At 31.2% G+C, this 25,833-nt stretch overlaps 2 protein-coding genes and 1 non-coding gene across 12 annotated transcripts in view; 1 reads left to right on the top strand and 2 right to left on the bottom strand.

Moving 5' to 3' along the window:
* The window catches only part of LOC101498080 (serine/threonine-protein kinase ATM), an 85,244-nt gene extending 77,922 nt beyond the window's left edge, over nucleotides 1-7,322 (bottom strand). For 7 of the 10 annotated variants that reach the window (XM_073368573.1, XM_073368574.1, XM_012716285.3 and 4 more), the window contains exons 1-9: nucleotides 6,951-7,320; nucleotides 6,235-6,343; nucleotides 5,977-6,120; nucleotides 4,466-4,627; nucleotides 4,166-4,361; nucleotides 3,917-4,073; nucleotides 3,694-3,833; nucleotides 3,520-3,607; nucleotides 3,098-3,201 (exon numbers count right to left, since the gene is read on the bottom strand). In XM_073368573.1, the coding sequence (XP_073224674.1) occupies nucleotides 3,098-3,201; nucleotides 3,520-3,607; nucleotides 3,694-3,833; nucleotides 3,917-4,073; nucleotides 4,166-4,361; nucleotides 4,466-4,627; nucleotides 5,977-6,120; nucleotides 6,235-6,343; nucleotides 6,951-7,025 (1,175 nt within the window). In that variant the 5' untranslated portion in view covers nucleotides 7,026-7,320. Of the gene's footprint in view, nucleotides 1-3,097; nucleotides 3,202-3,519; nucleotides 3,608-3,693; nucleotides 3,834-3,916; nucleotides 4,074-4,165; nucleotides 4,362-4,465; nucleotides 4,628-5,965; nucleotides 6,121-6,234; nucleotides 6,344-6,950 lie in introns of those variants that run through there. The other 3 variants (XR_012163164.1, XM_073368579.1, XM_073368578.1) reach the window with 2 other exon arrangements.
* Nucleotides 7,323-22,783: 15,461 nt separating this feature from the next.
* On the top strand, nucleotides 22,784-22,855 carry TRNAP-UGG (transfer RNA proline (anticodon UGG)). Its single transcript has one exon. It is a non-coding gene; the product is annotated as a tRNA-Pro (tRNA).
* Nucleotides 22,856-23,870: 1,015 nt separating this feature from the next.
* LOC101497757 (dof zinc finger protein DOF5.6) lies at nucleotides 23,871-25,833 on the bottom strand. Its single transcript, XM_004501871.4, has 2 exons — nucleotides 25,445-25,833; nucleotides 23,871-24,972 (listed from the first exon to the last, which is right to left on the bottom strand). Exons 1-2 carry the CDS (start codon nucleotides 25,499-25,501, stop codon nucleotides 23,959-23,961), a joined length of 1,071 nt encoding a protein of 356 aa, XP_004501928.1. The 5' UTR covers nucleotides 25,502-25,833; the 3' UTR covers nucleotides 23,871-23,958.

The following is a 25,833-nucleotide window of genomic DNA, read 5'->3' as shown; positions in this document are numbered from 1 at the left end:
AGCAAGACCTAATATTGCCTTTGTTGTAAGCCTAGTTAGTCAATTCATGCAACATTTGCAAGTTGCACTCAGAATCGTGCAATATTTGAAAGGAACTCCAGGAAGAGGAATTTTGTTCAGATGAAATGGAAATGTGGGACTTGAAGCATATACTGATGTTGACTATGTTGGGTTAATTATAGATAGAAAGTCAACCACGGGATATTTCACTTTTCTATGTGGGAATCTTGTGGCTTGGAAAAGTAAGAAACAAAGTGTGGTATCCAGATCCAGTGCTGAAGCAGAATTTAGGACAATGGAACTAGGAATATGTGAGTTATTGTGGTTGAAGATTATTTTGAAGGATCTGAAGATAGAGTGGGATGAACCAATGAAACTCTATTGTGATAATAAATCTGCTATTAGCATAGCACATAATCCAGTGCAACATGATAGAACCAAGCATATTGAAGTTGTAGACATTTCATCAAAGAAAAACTCGACAGTGGTCTAATTTGCACTCCATATGTCTCATCCCAAGGCAACTTTGTAGATCTTCTAACTAAAGGGCTAAACAGCAGCAACTTTGAAATAATTGTATCCAAGCTGGGAATGGAGAATATCTATTCACCAGCTTGAGGGGGAGTGTCAAAATCTATTTCTGTTTCATATCCCTCAGGTATATATATATTTGATGTATTGCCAACATATTTCAATTCAATAAATATATTTTACCCTAACTCTTAAGACTTAGGCCATTTATATAGGAAAAGAATTACAATAGTAATACTGACTAATAAATACAGAATCATAAAAAATAAAAATAAAGAGAATAATATAACATCAAAGAGAATTAAATTTGATTTCTCTTGATTCTTCAACAATATACAAGAGCAAACTTTCAATGTTTGTGTCTGATACTGTTGTTGACCCAACAAATTTTGTTTCATAGGTCGTGCACTAAAATATGGCACCCTTACTAGACCAGGGATCAACTTGTCTATCAACAAGGTATGTCAGTTCCTCTCACAGCCCTTAGAGGAACACTCTGTAACACCCCGGCCATTACTATTACCGGCAATGTTGCCTCACGACCTTCTCGCCCCCCTCTTTCCCACCGTTGAAAATCTGGCGAGTTTTTGCCTTCCGAGGGATTCGAGCCCGGTACCTAGGGGATAAGTACTGCCTCCACACTCAATTGGTAGTGGGTCTATGTGGAGGCGGTACTTATCCCCCAGGTATCGGGCTCGAATCCCACGGAAGGCAAAAACTTGCCAGATTTCCAACGGTGGGAAAGAGGGGGGCGAGAAGGTCGTGAGGTAGCATCACCAGGAATGGTAATGGTCGGGGTGTTACACACTCGAAGGATGTAATAAGAATTTTGTGCTATTTTCAGTGGCACTCTGCATCATGGACTTCTTATCCAAGCAGATCCTTTGCATCACCATCTCTCTATGGTTGGCTTTTGTGATTCAGATTAGATCTTAATACCCTGATAACCGCAGGTCCACCTCAGCAGCATGTGTCTACCTTGGTCCTAACCTCATTTCTCGGTGGTTCAAGAAACAAACTCCAGTGGCACGCTCTAGTACTTAGGCAGACAGTATATACAAGTTTAGCACATTTCTCAGCATAAATGTTATGGATCCAGTCATCGCTCACTGAATTGGGTTGCAAATTCCAAACTGCTTACATCTTATGTGATAACCTCGGCACAGTATCTCTAGCCCACAACCCTACTTTGCACAACTGCACCAAACACATGGAGTTTGATATATTCTTCATTCGGGAAAAGGCGTTGAAAGATCAGTTGGCTGATGCTCTCACCAAAAGCTTAGAATGTTTGACAAATTCGGTCTTGTAAAGACACCTTCACTTGTAGGGGAAATGTTAGAGATAGTGTGAAAATTGGGTCTTGGGCACAACCTCTGTTTGGATAGTTGTCAGAATTGTATTATGAGAGTTGGCCTATCCAACTGTCAGCGCTTCTTCCAGAAGCTTCCAATTAGTTAGAGCTTGTGTCTTGCACCACAAGTCACTCTAGACAGTTAGATTTAGATACTCTCTGCTTCTATTATAAATACAGAACTTGTATCATTTGATCAAATTCTAATGAATATAGAATATTCATCTTTCTCTTAGGTTGTTTCACCTTCTTGCATTATGCAATTCTAACATATTTAATTTCAATAATCGATTTTTACAATACACAATGTTAATTTTGTGTTACAATGCCAGAAGATGCATTCAAGGACTTCACTTCAGATTCTAGCATACGACCAGTTATTGTAAAATGAGATTATTAAGATAAAACGATAACAAAAATCAAGGTAAACCAAAAATTATGCCCAGACAATAAAAAACTAATAAGTTGAATCATGAAAAATGGATTTATGTGAACAAAGAAAATCACACCATATTTAATGTTTCAAGCCTGTTTGATTTGAGAAAACATTTTTAAATTTTTATTTTATGTTTTTCACCTTAAATTACAAACCGCCACCTTGTTTTCATCACCTGTTTTCACATATTTTTACATTAGACAATGAGGCAGTAGCGAATTTCTGAGTACAAAATGAGCTTTTGCACGGTATGAACTATGAGAGTAAAAATGATGTGAATGCATGATGAACATGTAGCTTATAACAAATAGTTGAAAATTACAAACCGCCACCTTGTTTTCATCACCTGTTTTCACATATTTTTACATTAAACAATGAGGCAGTAGCGAATTTCTGAGTACAAAATGAGCTTTTGCACGGTATGAACTATGAGAGTAAAAATGATGTGAATGCATGATGAACATGTAGCTTATAACAAATAGTTGAAAATTCTATTGAGAGAGAAACCCCAAGCAAAAACATGAGATATAGAGGTGAACAGATCGAGAGAACTTAAATACACAACATAGTTTTGGTGGCATAAATATTAACTACAAACTATTTCAAAATAAAAGCTCTTTTAATAAAGGGGACTGAAATTATAGGACATGAAAAAAATAGTACAAATGATAAGATAAAAACAAGCACTTCAGAGAGGCATAAAGCTAATAGTTGTTCCCAGTATGGCATACAAAAAATGTTTTGCAGTGCAACCTTCAAATTAGTTAAAAAATTACCATAGCCATTTGCCTTCCATGAGTGCCTCCCTCAGGACCACAGCAGCAGACTCTCTCTTAATTCGTTTTTCACTTAATGAGGCTCTGGTTGTATTGAGGCACGCCTGAGGAGTAAATCAGATTAGACACCAATATGGAAATTCTTGTAGGTAAAAAATATTTCCTCTGTATCACTCAAAGTGTCTTGTTTGGAATTTTTTTATATCTAATATCACAAGATTCGTCACTTTAGAATGCCACAAGCATTTATCACTTTTTCCCATGTTACTTTTATTTATTAATATTTATTAATATTTATTAAAACAATTATATCAAAACAGTCAACATTATTGCAGAAAAAGATAAACTATCAAGAATTGAACACAGAAATTTAAATATTAAGTCCACAAATTGGATTTGGACGCTGAGTTTCTATTAACTACCCTATAAAATAGAACAGCTGCAAGCTCCACCAAGCCACATTGTGAGCTACTCAAAGTTCCAAGTTTATCGTCCTTATTTCCATCAACCCTGGGTAGAAAATTCATTAAATCATCATAAACTACCGGAAGATCCATCATTGAAATTATATAATGAATAACATTAGAAAGGCTCACCGCGGCATTGAAGTACAAGACATGCTACCCTGATCAAGATCCTTACAAATCACATCCAAAAGCTGTTCAACCAATAAACACCTATCTGCAGCACCTCTCATTAAATTTAACTGTGTCCTTGCGTAGAACATTAGTGAGTCCTGCAACAGAAATAATGATAGAGATTTTTGAAAAACGTAAATACAATTCATCAGTTTATGCGTTATAAATGCACTTGTAAGACCTTAAGCACTCGATCATGTGTTGTCAGCCAACAGTGAAATATAAACTGCTGTATAGCATTATGAATCTCCAACAACTGAACGCCCAAATTCGGACCATCATTTAACAAATATGTATTGATACACTCAACAAGTTTACGTGATATCTTTCCTTCTTCCCTGAAAAAAATAACAAAAACAAAAGCCGTACTGTACTCTAGCAGATCAAATAATAGTAAAAAAGAAAATCATTGAATCACCTAAAGAAATACCTGACAAATGAACAGATCCTGACAAACCCCTTGACAATGTCGTCTCTTAGATTATCAGGGTAGTCTCCAGGAGGATAATCCAAAAGGGAATGAAGAGTCAAGATATTACGGAAGACCTCTTCTTTGGAAGTAAAATTACTAATATTTTTCCCATTCAAGCATGCTTCAACTTTCTCAATGTACAGCATCACCAGGTCTAGTCATAAAGAATTTGATTAGAAGAATGAAAGCGAAAGATTAAAACAGACGATTGTGGAGAGATGTGAGAATAGTGCACACTTCATGTTTGCAAAAACTTACTGCAGTAAATGCGCTTCCTCATCTGAAAACTGTAATCCCTAACTGCCAATAGATGTCGGAGGATAATCCCATACTCTGACTGAAAGCTTGGAACGTTGCTCAAAACATCCCAAACATGATTAAAAAGTGGTTTAACAACAGATGACAAAGGCAGCAGTTTCCCTAAAATTAAAGGGGAAAACAGGTAATTAGGAGGGGGGGAAATTAACATCATTAATTTTATAAGATAAGTTTATAATATTTTTTAGTAGAATTTAAAGTTTCAAAGTGATAAAGAATTATATTATTTTCACACCTGTAATAGGAAATGCATGATAACCTTAATGACTGCCAAAACAGTGGCAATGGTAATTCAAAAAAAGAATTGTTGATAAAGAATTATTTATTATGGAAGCAAAGCAACATACATTCCTAGTGGGTATTGAGCCAATATATTATCCATAATAACAATTATTTTCCATTCTACGTAAACATTTAGTGGTTCAATTTAAAATTTTCCCAAAAATTCATGAGCAATTCCACACTAGAATGTACTTTTCAATGATATTGATATCACTAGCAATTATATATACATTCGATTTTGTTTTGTTTTCATATGGGTGAATTACATTGCCGCTGCACATTATGTATCTGTCAGTTAACACTCCATTGTATAATTGAATTGTTTAGTAATTAGGGGTCAACTAATCATCATTTGGTTTAAGCTGTTAATAACCCAGTGCAACTTGTTAACATGATAATCTGTTCACTACTACCAGAGGTTAGGTGATAATTAATGCAGAATATTTGCAGGGAAAGGCATCCAAATATATGGTGGAAAATTACTTGCTTTAAGTTCCTAAAATTGGGGCAGCATCAAGTGAGTACTAATTAACGAGAAATATTAAAACAATAATTCCCCTATCGTTTGAGTTCCCAAAAGATTAAATTCCAGAAGAAAAAACATAATACTCTTCCTGTGTGTTAACTACGATAGCCACTACTATGCTAAGAAACAAGGGTAATGGAAAAAGGGATTTTCGTACTACAGCAATATCACGAGTCATACCAAAAGCAATCACTCCTGTTACCATAAGATGATCAAACTCTTATCAGAGCAACGATATTCAAATGAAACAATAAACATACTCATGATGAGTGTTTAACTGCCCTAAAAGCCATTAAAATATCATTAACATGTTATATGATAAGTTGAAAACTAGAGACAACCCAAAAAATAATTTATTGCATCTTTGATTGTTCAAAAAGCTTTGTTTCAGGGACTGGGTATTCTCTTTGCAATGTGTTGACAGTATCATCTAAAGACTGTTCGAAATCTTTTTCTTTATGACAAATGATGCAAAGTTGTGTTACCTTTGAAGTCTATTAATCATTTATTGTCCTTCTCTCATTGTCATCCATCTATGGAGTGCATTTTAGTTTAGAATTTAACTTCATAAGCTATTACTGTTTCTGATCAAAAGGGAATAAAAAAAATAAGCATGTTACAAACTAAACTACCTTGAACTGACCTGAAATCTTAGCATCTTCTGCTCGTTGCACCATAAGTCTAAGAGTCTTTGCATATATCGTTTTTGGATTTCTCCGCTTACTTGAGGATATTTCCGATGACACAGATTGAATAAGCAAAGAAATAAGAAAAGGCCATGTTTCAGCTGCCCCCAAAAAAAATACAAATTAAGCATGGGTAAAAAGTTTGCGTTGACTCAATAAATGTATCGTATTGCATCCACCAATGCATGTAAATTTGATTTTAAAAATGATCTTACAGTGAGGAACTTCATCTGGCCTAAGCTTTGCCGTGTTGAGTCCAATATATTTGCAGAAGCTATATGATCTTTCTCCTTCTAACCAAGTGTTTAACAACTTGATCCCATCCTGGTAAGTTACAACACAGTACCACAAATTAGAATCAAACACGCATACCTCAGCATGTACACAGAAAATAAAAACCAATAATAAATAAAGATTATCCAGCAGAATCATAACACAGCATCTTATAGCAAAAAGAAGTAATAACGAATGAACAACATTAACTCTCTGCCAAACAAGCTAAATGTTATTCTTAAATCTACTAAGTTCAGGAATTAGGATCAAAATATCACATTAGTGAACCTTCAAAGTATGTAGTAGCTTATTAAAATTTCTGATCCAGAACGTTGCAATTATTCTAGTGGTAGAAACATGAACACGAAAATGTTTTAGAAGAGAGACCGATCATCACTATTCAATTAAATGATCATTTTATAATATTCTGATTAAAATTACTGAAACTAATAGATGAACAACTTCTTTATCCAAATCAAAACAGATATAGTAATAGAATAGAAGCTTACTGGAACACTGATAATTGCTAGTACAGAATAACGAATTTCGAAACTAATTTGAACACAGCATGCATGACATTAAAGTGAATAGTGAAGATTTTGCAACGATGAACTAAAGGAAGGAAAATAGTGAGTTTGTGAAAGGGAATGAAGGTTACTTCGCGAGCTTTGACTTTATCCAATGAGAGTTTTTCTACAATCTCTTGAATGTCTCTGGAACTGACTTTCGCCATTTTCGCTAAGCAATTAGCGGTTACACATCAAATGTAGATAATGGAGGTTGCACGGTGTATTCGTGGAAGCTAGGGTTTGGGCCGTTGAGGTGTATGGCGGGAAAACGAAGGGTTTTAGAGTCCGGAAAACCAGGGCTACCTGTTTCGATGTTCAGAGGAGACTACTAAGAGTTAAGCAAAGAAGCTAGTTTGACAGCAGAAATGAGAAATTATGTAGTATTTTCTCATACACGTCTCATATATGTTTTCTCTATTTCTTCGAGTAAAATTATTCACGTTGCAATGTTTATTATATTTGTCTGGCCTTTCATAAGTGTTTTAAATATATGTTATATCCATTAATAATTCAAATTATATTCAAATATATATAACTTTTTGAAATCTGTTTGACCTTTCATAAGTCTTTTAAATATATATTATATCCATTAATAATTTACATTATGTTTAAATATATATTATTATTTTAATCTGTTTAGCCTTTAATAAGTGTTTTAAATATATATGATATTCATTAATAATTCAATGTTTAAAAATATATTATTTTTTTAATCAAATATGTATATAAGTGATGTATTAAATGAGAAGAGTGTTTTATTATGTGAGATAAGAACGCTAAATAATAGTCGTTCCAATTAAATCAACGGGCATTATTAATTTTCTATTTATAATGCACACGCGTTCCCTTCTTTTTCAGCAATTGCAATGAATCAAGTCTACACAATTTTATTTCACCAGAGACTACAAAGTTTTCATTTTTGTTAAAAACTTCTACCTAATTAATTGATTTTGGATAAAACTCCCCCAATTTTAAGGAGAAACCAGCCGCCCAACTTTATTCAATCCTTCAACATGGAAACAAAAACTATCGAAAACACAAAATGCTACATAGCTTTCTTTTCTATTGAAAATTTTGGCCTAGTTAATTGTTATTAGCCATTAGGTACAATTCTCTCAATTATTTACAAAGATGCTAGAAAAAGTTGGCTGCTTTGTTCCAAAAAAAAGAATAGCTACTGAATATGATATTTAAGCAGGAGAGGAAAGTTTCGTCGATGTTAATGTCCCCGCAAGAGAGAGGATAGAGAAGGGGCCATGATGAAGAAGCGGTTCCTGTGCACAAGAAGAACGACACATTTACCGAAAATAGAAACGCCTGTGCATTATAAAGAGAAAGTTAATCACAGTCGTTCATTTTAATCAAAGAGCCATTATTTAGTGATCTTATTCTTCTTGTTCTTCTCACTTGGTATATCTCATTCGTTTTTTAAATGTTCTAATAAATGATATCATTAACAATGATTTGTGCTATTTAAATAGCGTCCACTATTGTTGGATTTGTATGACATGATAACAGAACTAAATTAGTGGTTAACATCAATGATTAAATAGTGATTAGTTAGTGATTAATAATCATGTTATAAATTGAATTAATTCAATAATTAAAATCATAAAACATACTTTTTGGTGGATTTTGAGAAAATAAAGTAGTAATCTTAAAAAATATGAACAGTTAATTAAATATTGATACGTCATTAACTCTTTAAAAATATTGATAACCGTAAACAATTAATTAAATATTGATAAGTCGTTAATTACATATAATTATGGGAATGAGGCATACCTGGTATGGTATACGTGTGGATCATTTTTATGTCAAAAATTGATTTTTTTTTTTTTGACAAAAAATGACATTACACGGTCGATAATGGGTTTTTTCTTACTTTTGAATAACCTTATTTTTAAAATAATTTATATAAATATTTCCTTTTGAAAATTATTAACAAAAATGCTATCTTCTTTTTTTAAATTACAAGTAGCCATTTAGAAATGCAACCTCCTTAAGAAAATTCGCGTTTCAAATGGCGACTTCCTGATTTTATAAATCATGTTCATCGGGGGATGTGAAATTTCTTAAGGTAGTCTAAAATGTAGCTTCACTCTGTCAGTCTAATGCAATTCTATTATGTACAAACAAATCAAACATGTAGATGCATTTCATAGTCAATTGTCTTCTGGATTATCGTATGTTAGACGTAGGTAGGGCCTTCAAAGAAACTGATATATAAAAAGTTTGTCAGTAATATATGAATAAGAAGAAATAAAATAATAGAAATAAAGTAATGTTTTAATGTATTACATCGTTAACGGTCATGTGAATAATTTTTTATCGATATCGAGCGGTATGATAACGATGTGTATCACCAAATTTCATATTTTTTCCACTATATCTACGGAAATAAATCTGAATGTTAGTGAATTAGTTAATAGTTTTATAAATATAATATTACCTTGTTTTATATTTACCTTTTTGCGAACAGAAAATGAGGCTCAAGATTACTCATTGGTGCAAGAAATGACATATGGTGCCATGCCCAATTTTGAAGTAGATCTGAAAATCCACCAATCAACATAATATCGGGTTCAGATACATGACATAATTCTCACTAAAGTGTTGTCAAGTACGCTGAACCCCAACTATATTATCATATCTCTCGCAAATCTCTCAACAAGTGCAACCACATAATATTACTCGATTGTGGGATTTGTCAGGCATTAATATGCCGCCAATCAATAATGTATACTCTACCATGTAAAATTATTTATTCATTCGATTATTCTTGAGTTAACATTGAAAATATTTCTCTTAGCCATTTTAATTTTATAAAATTATATTCTCTTTGAGATTTAGGTGGCATGACTCTTAATAAATCTAAAAAATCATATGTCCGTGATACCATAGTTGATTCAGTTACTGCTTTACCCCCAACACGTAAAAAATCATTTGTCCACACACCACATCTTCATACTTTTACCCACACACCACATCAATCTTATGGGTTCACACCAGGGGAACAATTTAATTTTGACAACCAACAACCACATAAAGAAGACAATTCGTCGACTATCATTTGCATCAAGCGAAGAGAAATTGTTGTATAACACGTTCAACACTCGTTATAATACACATGAGTCTGCTACCCGGTTACTGAGTAATATGTGTCAACAAAACTTTCAAACTTCAAGCTTTGGGAATGCATATACTCTGTTAAATTAAATATCCAAATGGACTCAAGGTGGAAGTAGTTATTTTGCAGCATTTTCTCTTAGACATCCTCGACAGCAAGAAGACGAAGCTCAAGAAGAAGAAGAAGAAGAAGAAGAATACCAAGGTGTCGTCAAAATCTCGTACACGTGAGAAAACCTCGACAATGTGGTACTGGAGGCCACCTTCGACATTAATTTTATCGTAATTTTTGTAAAAATTGTGAAATTTTTTATGAATGAATTATGTAATTTAAAATTTGTATTTATGTATTTTAATGAATTATATTAATTATATATATATATATATATATATATATATATTTTAATTTGTAAAAAATTTTAAACTTTTTTTTTTTTTAAATTGCCTTAGGAAGTCGCCATTGAAACACAGACTTCCTTAAAGAAGTCGTTTTTTCAAATGACGACTTGTAACTTAAAAAAAAAAGACATTTTAGTTAATAGTTTTTAAAAAGAAGTATTCGTATAAATTATTTCTAAAGTAAAGTTATTAAAAATAAACCTTCAATAATATATAGTATTTTTCATGAAATGTTATTGGTTAATGACCTACAAATATTAGATAAATTTAGTTTATAATTTTGTTGACTGGTTGCCAATTTTTTATACAAACAAAAAGTTCGCACAACCCACTAAAAATATCCCCTCATTTTTAAAACCAATTATATTTAAAGTTTTTCTATACGTATAAAAAAATATAAGAAATAAAAAAAAAAAATAATCATCATCTTAACAAAATAGTAATAAAAAAAATATGTTCAATAACAACATAATTTTTTTGTGTTATTTTATACGCGTGTTAACTATGTTCCTCAAAATAAATTGAAGTGCATTCGAACTCCCAATAATTTATTTTAATTGAAACTATGTTGTTTATGATAATTTTCTTAATTAGTCAAAATTCAGTGAGTTTCTTGAATGAAACTTGATGTGTGTAGTTTTTTTACTCTTTTTTTTCAATTTCATTTAACTTTACATTGTTAGTTGAAGATTAAAATAAAAAAAATGAAAGAAGATGGAGATTTGAAAGGTATTCGACAGATGCAGCCGAATAGGATCCTAAATTTTGAGGGCACCAATTTTTGTTTTTACTATATATATACATATATATATATAAGAACCTCATTTTTTAAACTAAGATGTTTTCTAAAAAATTATATTAAAATATTTTTGAATACAAAAATTATTTTATCATATTTTTTTTATACTGTATATCAACTTTTGTTAACTCAATTCACTTTTATAAAAAAGACCAAATAAAATATTTTATTATGTTATACCTAAATTAAATATTTAGTCTTTTTATCCACTATAAAATTTCAACCTAAATTTTAAACATTCTAAAAAAGAAACTCTAACTAAAGAACAAATTTTGAGAGTGCTAAATAATTTTTTATAATTTATCATTTTTTATATATCATAGATCAAACAATTGACACACTTATAGAATAATTGAGCAATATAGAACGTACGAGGATATTTTTTTATTTTTTGTTTTGTATAGAAAGACTTAGGTCATTTTTTATGAAAATTTAAAATTATGTCGCAAATATCTTGAAACTTATTTAAAACATGATCATTCTTATGATCTGAAATTTTGTTTCAACAATTGAATCAAAATCAAATTTTATGATATTGAGTTATCTTAAAATATTCAATCGTGTTTCCTAATGCTTGCATATCTCTTAAAATAATATTAACTATCTCCATTACTGTATCATTTGCTATAGAGTAGTTTTTAGAAATTGAAATTGTTAAAATATTATTTACGATCTACAACATCGTAAAATAAATTAAATACTCTTGTGTAGGCATGGCAACGAGGCAGGTCGGGGATAAATTTTGCCTCTTCCACCTACGCACTCGATTAATCGAGGAAAATCCACACTCGTATCTGTTTCATAACGAATGTGAAATTTAGGCCTCGTCCACAACAGGTTTATGGTTTCCCCATCCACACCCGCATCCATTAATATATATAAAATTATAAATTTAAAAATAATATATATTATAATTAATATAATAAAATAATAATTATTAAACAATAATAAAATTAAAAATTATTTTCTATGGAGATAAGATTATAATTTTTAATATTTTAAAAATTATTAAGTATATTCAATATATATAGAAAAATCAAAAATTACTATCAAAAACTTGCGCGGTGGGTTCGAGTCCGGGTGCAGGGTGGATATCATCACCCCAAACTCATCCCCGCCTCTGAAATTTAATTTCGGGAAAAATACGCACCCGCATCCAATCAAAGCAGATTTTTTCCGCTCAAATCAAACGGATTTGGGTGGGTATCTGCAAGTACGGGTTGTATTGCCATTCTTACTCTTGTGTTGATTTCAATTGAAAATTAATTTTTAAATAATCTTGACTGTAAACAATTATTATTGATTTTGTAGAAAAAAATGCAATGAGGAAGATATTCAAATTAAGATTAATATGTAGATGAATCTTGTTATTAGTGTTAGATGTTAATATTACATATTAGATTACATAGATACATGTATAATTAATTTTGCTATGATTCAATTTTGGTTTTTGTTTGATATGAACTTTTTTAATGCTTATGTAATGTTTAACGTTTAAGATGAAGATTATCTACAATTTAAATAAAGACACCAAACTCATCACTCGCACATGACATCTAAAATCTCAAGGACGGTGTGTCTTATTTCATTATAAAAAATTCAATGTCATTTATGTTGTCATAGTCAATAAGATCATATGCCCGACCATCTTGCTTAGCAATTGCTAGTATGAGTTAAAAAAATAAACTATTGCTAGTAAGGAAGAGTGTTCATGTCCAATCAAATCCAATAATAAATGTAACAATCTAGCTAAGTACTGAAAATCATTAAACAATTTGAAGAAGAAAAAAAACATAAAATCATTTTTTTAATAAATTAGATCAGTTTTAGATTATATGATGCAAATGGATTCAATCGAAATCGAACTACAAAATTATAATATTGATACATGTGTATCTAGTATTCACACACCACATTAACTGAATACTCGTTAAACTTTATTTGAAGTTTGTTATTATCGACTAAAATTGATGTTCATATTTTTTTTATCGGAATTTGATAGTTAAAAAATTGATTGATAGTTGAAAACTTAGTTGATAACTCATGATTTATAGTTAGAAAAACTAATTAATTGAAATTAAAGTGATTAATAAATTTAGCTATTAATAGTATAAAATGTCATAAAAAAATTAATTATTTAATTTAAAATAATAAAAATATGACATTTTTATTCAACCTTAAGCATTATTTTAGTTACAGGCGTACACGACTAAGTTCGTCTCACAAACCCGACTTGACTCATAAGTTTTGGGTTGGATCTGACTCGATCCAAAACAAAAAAAAAAAGACAAAAAAAAAACAAAAAAACAAGACAACAAAGTAAAAAATAGACCCGGTTTAGACCACCCTCCAGTTTTTCGTCCCGTCTCAAAATACTATATCATCAATTTGATTTTTTTATGTATCCTTTGCGTATACCTGACATTTGGTTTTAGAAATAAACAATAATAAAGATCTCAATTTATTTTTTTAGTCATCAATTTTTTTTTGGTACTCAATCAATTTTTTCTACTTCACTATATTTCTTATGTTTCCGTATTTTCCATATTCTCATATTTACAATTAAAACATAAATTTTTATATTAGAAATTTTATTGTATGAAACACGAATACCGACACATAATCAGACACAACACTAATACATCGATAGTAATAATAAATTGAAAAATTAAATTAATTAAATATAATTAAGATGTTGGTGCCGTGTTCGTATTCAACGCCATTTACTTTTTTAATTATAATATAAAATAAATTTGAAAAGTTCTTCAAAAATTAAACAAACCTCATATATATATATATATATATATATATATATATATAATTATAAAAAACAATTTATTTACGGTTTACAATTTAGAACTTTGTGAATTTTTTCATATGAATAACATGAATGATTTTTTGAGTTATTTTTTGGAAGAAATTAAAGAAATCGAGTCTAACTATATTGTTTTGGAAATAATTAAAGAAATTGAGTCTAGCTCTATTGCATGAATTTGTCAATTTTGTATTATGTGACATAAACTCTTGCCATGCATGAAGTTAAATTTGTTATTGTGAAATTTTGTACAAGAATCAAAAGAATGAATGTGTTATGTAGAAGTAATAGTACCACTCTGAATTAAAAAAATAGAAGTAATAGCATTGAGAAGAAGATACTAAAGATAATAGTAAGTTAGTGGGAGAATTATGTTTTACGTATAAAAAATAATATTTTAAATTATTGAGGTTATAAATAAAAGAAACGGTAAAAAGTTATAAGCTATAAACTCAAACACTACTTGAAATAGCATCTGAAAATCTGAGAATCTGATAATACACTATAAGTGTATGAGAAAAAAACTTATTTACTAAACACATCTAATTTAATCCAATCAACTTATAAATTAATTTAATAAACTATGAACTAGTTTATTAACATTACTAAACAATACCTAATACCTAAATGTCTATAATTTTTTGTGTGTGTCAAAATGTCCATAATATATTGTCTATTATGTTTTATATAACAATTTTTTATGTCATATAAAAAATATTAAACAAAGTAATGTAAACAAAACTAAATCGAATTTAATTTTAAAATAATTTGGATATAATAAAACAATTTTTATATTTGAATTCTTTAATTTTCATACATATATCTATTTAATATTTTATTTTCTCTCCCAAAATATTTAAAGGATATTTGGGTGTGCACGAACCATTTTTCATAATAAAACTAGTGATTAAATCAAATGTTTTTCCTTCTCAACAAATCCAATCAAACCCTCGAATACTCGTACGATCAGAAAGAGAGCAAATCAGGGAACAAAAGCAACACCATCGATGCATTATGCACATAAGGTTGAAATATTAATAATAAAAATTGGGAGGGCTTGATAAAGATGTTGTGCACTTCACCACAGTCCCATAGATTTGTCAATATATACAAACACAAAGTTTATTCTCAACGGATTTTGTCTTGTATATATACAAACCGTAGATCTTAAACAATTTCGTTACTTAGAAATTATTTAATATATAAATTATTTATATGTTATTAATTAAATTTTAAAAATAAATAATTTTATAAGTGAAATTGAAGTTTTTAAATAATTTATTGTAATTTTATTAATATTAATATTCAACATCATTTTATTATATGTCATATTGTTGAAAATATACTACAACAACATTTTAAGCTAAAAAATATGAATGATGGATCAAAGCTATTAAATTTTAAAATAAGAGATCAATTTTATAAATCAATGAAAACATAGAAACCAAAAATGCAATTAAATCAATAAATGATTAAAAAAAAATACCAATCAATTTGACAAATTTTACACATATTAGAAGGATATATAAATGAAAGTGGAAACAATATACTTCTAAATTATTTTTAAGAAATAATATTAGTGCATTCACTATACTATAAATTCAAATGGATGAATGTTGAGTTGAGAGTGATGCAACTATAATCAATCTGAGTATATTGAAAAAGTTATTCATTTTTTAGATAATTATTTTTTATGAATTGGTCTAGAATGATAATTTAAATTTTGATTTAATTAAAATACTGGTAACCAACCAAACTCATATGTACTTCATAATTAGTTTACCTATTTTTTGGACATAAAAATTCACCTAGTAATGAAATTTCTCTAAATGCACGAGGCGAGGATATCTAGTCACCACATATTACATAACAATTACATGAACCAAAAATAATTAGAGCAATGACACACATCTCTTCAAAAAAATTCATACACTCATTATAACATTTCATTTTATCTTTATTTTTCTCTTATTGTTACATTATCAATTTATTAGACTTTTTTTATTATACCATTAAAATAAAAATTAAATACTATAATACCACTCTTTTTAAATTATATACCAAAATACCACTGATTTTAAAGTTTGTATTGTTTTCTCTTATAAGTCAGTTCTTGCTCCTACGCTTTCTCAACTAAGTTTTTTTTCTTTTTTTTTTTAAAGAAAGAAGGGAAATCGGTTTATTGAATACCGATTTCTCAACATGAATTTTTTTATTTATTTAAATTTTGTTATTTTTAATTATTAAATTTATTTTATCTTTTATAAAATTATTTTTATTAGTAGTACTATTTAATAGGCACATATATAGGGAATTTGATCAATTAATAAAGCCACGTTCACCCACTGCGAAATAATGCAACACATTATTTTTCGTTAACATCTTTCTTAATAATAAATATATATTTTATTAATCAATAATTATTATTTTAATTAAATAATTAATTTAAGTTTTATTTATTATTAATTTAATTAATTCTTATTTAATTAAATTAATTAGTTTAATTTAATTAATAATTAATTTAAGTTTCATTTATTATTTTAATTAAGTAATTAATATTTTAATTCAATAAATAAATACAATGTTAATTTTATATTTTATAATTATTAAAAAAAATTAATTAAATGGACTCCATAAAATAACAATATTTAATTTAATATTATAATTAAACATACAAATACCAAATGAGTAAAAAAAATATATATAAATTTTATTACAATATTTTTATTACATTAATTTCCTATATGGTGTCCAGTCCCACATCGTGGTGGTCGACGAATACGACGTGGACGACATGGAGGTGAGTTTTCTTTGTCAACTGGGGCATATGTCTCCTGAACATTTTCACTTAGTAGGTCGACATGCATCGAAGAAGTATGATCTACTTGATTTGGGAATGATGGAACACCAAATGAGTACATGTTATTAATATAATGAGTAGCCGATTCAGACGTACCTAGGTATGCACCAAATAAGTTATTCACAAAATCTTGATCACTTGAATGTAGAGATTGTCGGTGATCATCTTGTTGAGTTGACATGAATTGAACTGATTGTCTTGGTGGTTCAAATTGTTGTTGTGTTGGGGTGAAAGAAAATGAATGACGATGTGGTTATGGCGCTTCATCTTCTGCAACACCACATCGTGGGTCCCGTAGTAGGTGTAGAGCTGATAGATACAGATTAGAGTTGTGTCTAAACCACACCATATACTCCTCTGTTGGTATTGGGTGTCCATGTATCGGTTGACCGGTAAGACAATGACTTCGACGTTCGTTCCAAAATTGAATCCATGCAACATGTTTGTCTTTCCAATTTTCCAGATGATTCCCTCTCATATCCTGACAGTGAAGTGTATCAATATTTTCATGTTCATCTGGTATTTCCTGCAAAAGTCCAAACTGCAGTTTGACTCTATCTCTTTGATGTCATTCAACAGTTGAGAAACAAATCAATGCAGTTTTGGCAGTCCATATCATTGAATCCTGATATGCTTGTTGTGGTATGACATTTTCAAGACCCCTATAAGGCATCCGTATGAACTAGAGAAAAAAAGACATATTGGTAAGACAACACAGTTATAATAAATATAAATTTTGTTGAACAATAAAATTTTAAACCTGATAATGTTGCATGTGATCAATGTTTGATCTATAACTGACAAGATCCCCGTATGGAGTTCCAAAATGGATTAGTCCTCTGCCAATCCATCTAGTAAAAGAATATAAAACTATTATTTAGCAAGTTTGACAAGTATATTATATGTAATTTATTGGATTAATATGAAAAATGTTTTACCGTTTTGCTAGTAGAAATGATATCTCTTTAGTGCAATGAGGGGCAATGAACGGCATGCGATACCATACCCAAGATTGAAGGAGCAATGTACATCCACCTATACATGCATAAGACGGTGTGGTTGCACGACACATTTGTCTTTATAAGTTTGCCAAACACGCTGAACCCCAACTATATAGTCGAACACATTGAATATGTTTCAACAGGGGAAAATACATCAAATGAACTCTATTGCAAGATTTGTCAGGGATTACCAAACCCCCAATCAAGCGTAATAGGTACGCTATACTATGTTGTTGTACTTGCTCAGCTGCTGCATTATTCAGAACATGAGCAAATGTGTCTTTTAGGATTACGATTTGTCAAGATTTATCAGTGGATGATTTGAGGATTACGATGACGTCATCGTACACGCATTCATTATCTTATCCAAAAATCTGAACCAGCCAATCAGTGGAGGATTGGGGGATTACGATGACGTCATCGTACACGTATTCATTATCTTATCCAAAAATTCGAACCAACCAATCAGTGGATGATTTGAGGATTACGCTGTCGTCATCGTACCAGATTACGCTGACGTCATCTTACACGTAAGCATTATCCTATCCAAAAACCCAAACCAGCCAATCAATGGATGATTTGAGGATTACGATGATGTCATCGTACCAGATTACGTTGACGTCATCTTACACGTAAGCATTATCCTATAAAAAAATCCGAACCAGCCAATCACTGGATGATTTGAGGATTACGTTGACGTCATCCTACAAGATTACGCTGACGTCATCTTACACGTAAGCATTATCCTATCCAAAAATCCGAACCAACCAATCAATGGATGATTTGAGGATTACGATGACGTCATCGTACACGTATTCATTATCTTATCCAAAAATCCGAACCAGCCAATCAGTGGATGATTTGAGTATTACGATGACGTCATTGTACACGTATTCATTATCTTATCAAAAAATCCAAACCAGCCAATCAGTAGATGGTTTGAGGATTACGCTGATGTCATCGTACCAGATTACGCTGACGTCATCTTATATGTAAGCATTATCCTATCCAAAAATCTGAACCAGCCAATCAGTGGAGGATTGGAGGATTACACTAACATCATTGGGATGTTATCCATCATAGTATAAATATGTAATGTTGTTCACTTATTGAGTACACAAACAAATATCATTCTAAATGCTTACTCATACACATCTTTTACCTATAATGGCTCCATCAGAGTTTTTTGTCATAGTATATTACAATGGACATGTTGAGAGGACAAACATAGAAGATGTTGTCTTTGCATGCGCAAATACATCATTGGTAAAAGTGAAAAAAAATATCAAACTTGATGGACTTATCAAATGTATCCAAACAAAGATTCAACCAGACAACTCACAGAGGGTGGTAGATGTTATTTACCGATACCTTATAACTCTTGCGCCAGGACATGTTCGATATGAATCGTTAAATCTCTTAGGAGATGATAACGTGTATATGATGTTTGACATGTTCATTGCAAGTAAATGCCTTGGTATTTCAACAACTGAAGTTTATGCACAGTTAGTAGACGATCCTAGAGACGACACACAAGTAAGTTTACCTTCTTCATATCCCAACTCCATTCCATGTTCATACCCTTTTATTGAAACACAAATCCACCATCAATCCATAGCCTCATCGTCACAACACCCATCAACATCCACCCATGATATTGACCTTAACACACCGTACGATGATCCTATTAGTGTTGTAGCTGGTGTCCACAATGAAGAAGTCGACGATTTTATTGAGAATGAGGATGACATTCTTGTTGAAGTTGTTGTCGATGACGATGACGATGATGATGATCAGGAACCCGTAGTAGAATGTCCATCTACTACAATTTTTTTCTCTGACCCCGCCTCACATTTTTGCAACGTTACCACCGACAACATGAATTACGTTGACAATGAATTTGTCAACTCTATATCCAAAAACCAATCTTACCTTGTTCCAGATCCTGACAATCTTCAAGTGGGGATGACATTTCCCACAAAAGATGTGGCAATGCAGTGTGTAAAAGAATATCATATGCACAATTCTACGAGCTTCGTCGTTCCACATTCTGATAGCACTAGATGGATTGTCCACTGTAAAAATAAAAATTGTATGTGGAGGTGTAGAATCTTGAATGGAAAGAAATCAAACATATGAAAGATCACAAAACTAGAAGGGCCATACACATGCTCATCAACAATGGTTTCACAAGATCACCAACAACTCTCTTCGGCTGTTATTTGTGAAAGCATCTTACAAATGGTAACAACAGATCCCACAATATCAGTTTCAGTATTGATTGCACATATACGATCTCGGTACACATATACCACTACTTATAGAAAAATATGGATTGCAAAACAAAAGGCCATTGAGAGAATATACGACAATTAGGAGGAATCATATAAAGAGCTTCCAAGGTGGATTCTTGATTTTAAACATTATCTTCCAGGTACTGTTACCGATATTAAAGTGGGACCCTTTATTGAGGATGGCCAACGAGTTCCTAGCAAGGCTGTCTTTCATCGTCTCTTTTGGAGTTTCCAACTATGTATCAGAGGGTTTGATCATTGTAAACCAGTTGTTTCAGTTGATGGAATATGGTTATATGGGAAGTATCGTGGGACCTTACTAATGGCAATCGCTCAGGATGGTGACAGTCATACCATTCCTATAGCATACGCCATTGTTGAGGGTGAAACATCAGATGGTTGGTTTTTTTTCCTCAGTCGTCTACGAATGTTTGTCACACCTCAACCCAACCTCTGCTTGATTTCAGATAGACATGAGTCGATTAAAAGTGCTGTTAAGCGTGTAAACATCAATTGGCATCATGTCTTTTGCGTTCGACATATATCACAAAACTTCATGAGGACTTTCAAAAATGGGCTAATGAAAAATCTTGTAACCAACATGGGTTAGTATTTTTATATATATATATCTCACACATATTTTTTCTTTATAATTTTGTTTTCAAATTGTCTAAACAACATCAACTTTTGTTCATTCAGGATACGCTATGACTCAACCAAGCATCACATACTTTAGAAGACAAATCAGTGATTGGAGTCACGATGCAGTGAAATGGCTCGACGATATTCCAAAGGAACAATGGCTACCAGCATATGATGAAGGTAGACGTTGGGGACACATGACAACTAACCTTTCTGAGTGCATGAACAATATATTAAAGGGGACACGCAATCTTCCAATCAGTTCCTTAGTGCAAGCAACATACTATAGAGTGACTGCAAAATTTGAAGAAAGAGGGATATAGGCCCAAGCAATGATGACATCATGTTTGATTTACTCAAATACAATCATTCAAAATCTTAACAAGGAACGAGCAATGTCAAATTCCCATGAAGTTGTTATTCACAATCGAGCTCATAGTATATTTACAGTTAAGGAGTTGGTTCGTCCACCAAGTGGTCGTCCTGTAGGGACATTCAAGGTAGACCTCGACAAAAGATTGTGCGATTGTGGTGAATTTCAAGCATTACATTATCCATGTTGACATGTCATTGCCGCTTGTTCGTTTATTCACCGTGACTACATGATGTATGTGTCTTATAAGTATACATTGCAATGTATCTTTGACTTTTACAAAGAAGAGTTCCCAGCAATTCCTCTTCAATCATATTGGCCAAAATACAATAGAATAAAGTTATGCCACAATCCAGCCATGAGAAGAGATCCAAAAGGTCGTCCATAGTCTACTCGTATTCATACTGAAATGGATCAACGAGAGAAAAACACACACCCCAAGAGATGTGGTTTGTGTCGGAACGAGGGACATAGCAAGAATAAATGCCCTTATCGTACTGATGCTCCTAATAGAAATTAATTCATTGTAATAAAATTAGTTAATTTGGTATTTGTATGTTTAATTATAATATTAAATTAAATATTGTTATTTTATGGAGTCCATTTAATTAATTTTTTTTAATAATTATAAAATATAAAATTAACATTGTATTTATTTATTGAATTAAAATATTAATTAAATAATAAATGAAACTTAAATTAATTATTAATTAAATAAAACTAATTAATTAAATTAAATAATAATTAATTAAATTAATAATAAATGAAACTTAAATTAATTATTTAATTAAAATAATAATTATTGATTAATAAAATATATATTTATTATTAAGAAAGATGTTAACGAAAAATAATGTGTTGCATTATTTCGCAGTGGGTGAACGTGGCTTTATTAATTGATCAAATTCCCTATATATGTGCCTATTAAATAGTACTACTAATAAAAATAATTTTATAAATAATAAAATAAATTTAATAATTAAAAATAACAAAAATTAAAATAAAAAAAAATTCATGTTGAGAAATCGGTATTCAAGAAACCGATTTCCCTTCTTTCTTTAAAAAAAAAATTAGTTGAGAAAGTGTAGGAGCAAGAACCGACTTCTAAGAGAAAAAAATACAAACTTTAAAATCAGTGTATTTTGATATATAATTTAAAAAGAGTGGTATTATGGTATTTAATTATTATTTTAATGGTATAATAATAAAAAAAGCCAATTTATTACGTGTATTAAATCATTATTATTTATTTTTCTCTTATAAAATGTATAGACAACATGGTTTCTTTGTGATATTAGTGAGGAATAAATTCCACAACGTGGTTGCAATTGAAATGCAAGTGGAGAATACTTAAGCTAATCTCCTTGTCTACGGGAGGCACCATTTCACCCTCATCTCCAAACATTCGCTTTCAAACTCACGTTAACATGTCGCCCTCCTTTTAGGACATGTAGAAGATTATTTGTTGCTTTGTTGTTAACAAATAAAAAGCAAGAGAATGATAATTGCGCAGCAAAATATTAAGCACATGCATTTTATGAGTTCTTGAATATGTGTGACCGATTCTGAACATTTGGATTTATTGCTTTTGTTTGACACAAGTTACAAGCGGGCATTTGGTCTAGTGGTATGATTCTCGCTTTGGGTGCGAGAGGTCCCGAGTTCGATTCTCGGAATGCCCCTTCTTTTTTAATGTTTTTTCTTATTTTTTCAGTTTTTTCCAATTTATTGTTTGCAATCAAATCAAAACACAGTTAAATATTTGTTTTGGTACAGCCAAAAGGACTAATATTCTATTCTGGTTGTCTATGTAAATACGTAACGTTGCCATATTCTTTCAGCTCTGTATATATCTGAACTTCCACTCATCATAACTCTTGGTCCCTCAGTGAAAAACTTGTTTAATGTCTTGTGATGAAAACAGAATAACGAAGTCAGATCAGAACACTAACAATTATGGACATATAATATAATATTAAGGCCCACAAGCATAGAGACAAAAGGTTTTCATAAAGATAATAATATAACAGTACACTACTACTGCATATTTTCTTTAACTAGAAAAAGAACAACTATCATATCTTCCTCGATGTTACATCATATATAAATCCTAAAGCTTTCATGACGTGTCGCACACAAACACACACATAACGCACCAAGGCAGTCGATTTGGACTCTCAAACTTCTCTTTCACACTCCATCCATCTCTTTGTTAATTTAATACTACAACATTGAAGACCACCCTGATTTAGAAACAAACACTACATAAAAAAAAAAATACAAGGAATTTATTTAAACCCTCCCATACAAACACTTTTTGTATATATATATATATATATATATATATATATATATATATATATATATATATATATATATGCGAATAAGCCTACCCTACAATTATCCATTTGTGTAATCCCCTTTGAGCCTAATTACCCCATTATTTGTAATATAGCTCATTACAAGCCTAAAAGTGAAAAACAATGAATTGGCCCAATCTTGGGGGATAAAGGAGTCTTTCCTTACATAAGTGTAGGGGTGCTCAACTTGTTTGTATAAATTTGAAGGTTATGAAAAAAAAAAATATATATATATATATATATACGAGGAAAGTGATTGACCATGCATTGATCATCAGATACAAGCTAGATTATCCGTGTATGAATCCTCTATGTCAGTTAGGTGCAGCAATAGTGGAAGCCGTTACATTATCCAGTGACTAACAGTTCCACAACTGCTGCATCAAACAACTGATTTAGAAGATCCAAATCTAGATAATCAGCTTTTAGACCAAAGGGTTTGTTGTGGAAGATCCATAACCATTCATCATGCCAGTCCATGATCCATAACCATACGACTCTTTTCCAGCATCAGAGCAACCTTGGTCTTGGTTCCATTCAAGGGACAACAGTTTAGGGTTTGGCTTCACATCAATTGACTCGTTATTATGATCATCCTCATCATTGGCATCATATGGAAGCATGAGTCTTTGACAAGAATCCATCAAATTATAAGCCCCAATATTGTTATTGTTTCCATGATCAAATGACATGCCACCAAATGCATGATGAAAATCATGTGGCAACCCATTTTGACCATTCATCATATTATTATCTCCTCCAACCCCAACCCCAACACCCATATTCATATTCATACTCATACTCATATGGTCATGACTATTTCCAAAAAAATCAAAATTCCTAGAACTACTACTCCCAATTATTCCTTCTAACTTACTTTCCATGAAATCAATAGGCCTAGGGTGGTTAATCTCAAGCATGCCAACATTATTACCATACTTGTTCTCCATGAAATTAGGGTTTCCTAATGCTCCATTAGTCCCAAGTAAGTTACTTAGGTGAGAGAATTGAACATCAGGGAAAGAAAGTTGAAGATCTTTAGGGTTGTGATGAATATATGAATTAGGCATTTGTTGTTGTTGAGGTTGATTATGAATATTATTATTGTTATTAGCTAAATGGTGGTTATGATCATTGGATTTTTTGGAAGAAACTTTCTTGTTCTTTCTACAACCACCACCTACAGGGATGTTTCTAAGGGTACCTCCTTTTGTCCAATACCTTCTACATGTCTTGCAGAAATACCTAGGCTGAGAGAGACTGTAATTGTTGTAGTAACAGAATTTGGTGTGAGTTGAATCACACCTTGGACATTTTAGTGATTGGTCATGTGGTGGTCTTAGCCTCCTTTGATCCATCATTGGTCTTGAACATGTTAGCATGTCACCAGATATTGGTGATGATGAATCCATTCCTGCAGATTCCTCGTGAATTGTGCCCTGACATTTTGTATAAAAGAAGCTATAAGTTTTAATGTGTATTATGATGATAAAAGTTAAAGTAAAAAAATGTGTTGATTTGTCTTGTTTGATTATTATACATGATAGAGTATATGTCTTTTTCTTTTTCATTCTTTTTGTTGTCTTTCTAGCTAGGTAGCTAGCTTCTGTTAATTTTGTTTTGCTAAGCTTTCTCTTTATTTTTCCTTCTTATCACTTTTGATTTTTCTTCCCTTTTAGAGATCACATATTTCAACATACTACATGGTACTTTAAATTAAACTCTATAGCAATTCAAATGATCACATGAATCTAATAATGTTAAATAATGTACAAACTACTATATACCATTCATTTGATGAATGCAAGTGTTACTACTGAGAAGTTAATGAAGTTCATATAATATTAATCAATGTGCTTCTCATATGCATTTTATCATGTGAGTGTGCATAATGTAAACAAAAATATATACCTGCAACCAATGTTCTGCAGATGATTCCATGCAGGCGTGAAGGGAAGATAAACCCATTGCAAAATCCAAGTTTTGAAAAGAAGGAACTTAATTGTTCTGTTCTGTTCGGTTCTGACCAAGCAGTGTACTTGATTAAATAACAAACAAACTAATAAGTGGCATTACTGTATAGTATCAGTTTGTTAACGGCATTGCATTGCATTGTTGCAAGGAGAGAAAGGAAGAAAATGAGAGAGGATTTAATTTGAGTGTGTTAAGTGAGAAGAGAAGTAGAAGAATATGATAGTAGGTAGCTAGCAATTGCATGTGTGTTGTGTGGTTTGCTACATGGGACGGGACAAGTGAATAAGAAGGAAGAAAAAGGTGAAGAGAAGAGCAGTGATGGAGTG

The sequence above is a fragment of the Cicer arietinum genome, chromosome 5 (assembly GCF_000331145.2).
Source record: "Cicer arietinum cultivar CDC Frontier isolate Library 1 chromosome 5, Cicar.CDCFrontier_v2.0, whole genome shotgun sequence".
Classification (NCBI taxonomy): domain Eukaryota; kingdom Viridiplantae; phylum Streptophyta; class Magnoliopsida; order Fabales; family Fabaceae; genus Cicer; species Cicer arietinum.
Note: the sequence above shows the minus strand (reverse complement) of the source record. Positions and strands in the feature narration are given on the sequence as shown.

Excerpts from the sequence above, each read along its gene's own strand:
- LOC101497757 (XM_004501871.4), bottom strand. The coding sequence starts at position 25,501 with ATGGGTTTATCTTCCCTTCACGCCTGCATGGAATCATCTGCAGAACAT. Across the intron at positions 24,973-25,444 it reads CTGCAGAACATTGGTTGCAG|GGCACAATTCACGAGGAATC; the intron begins GTATATATTTTT and ends ACAAAATGTCAG.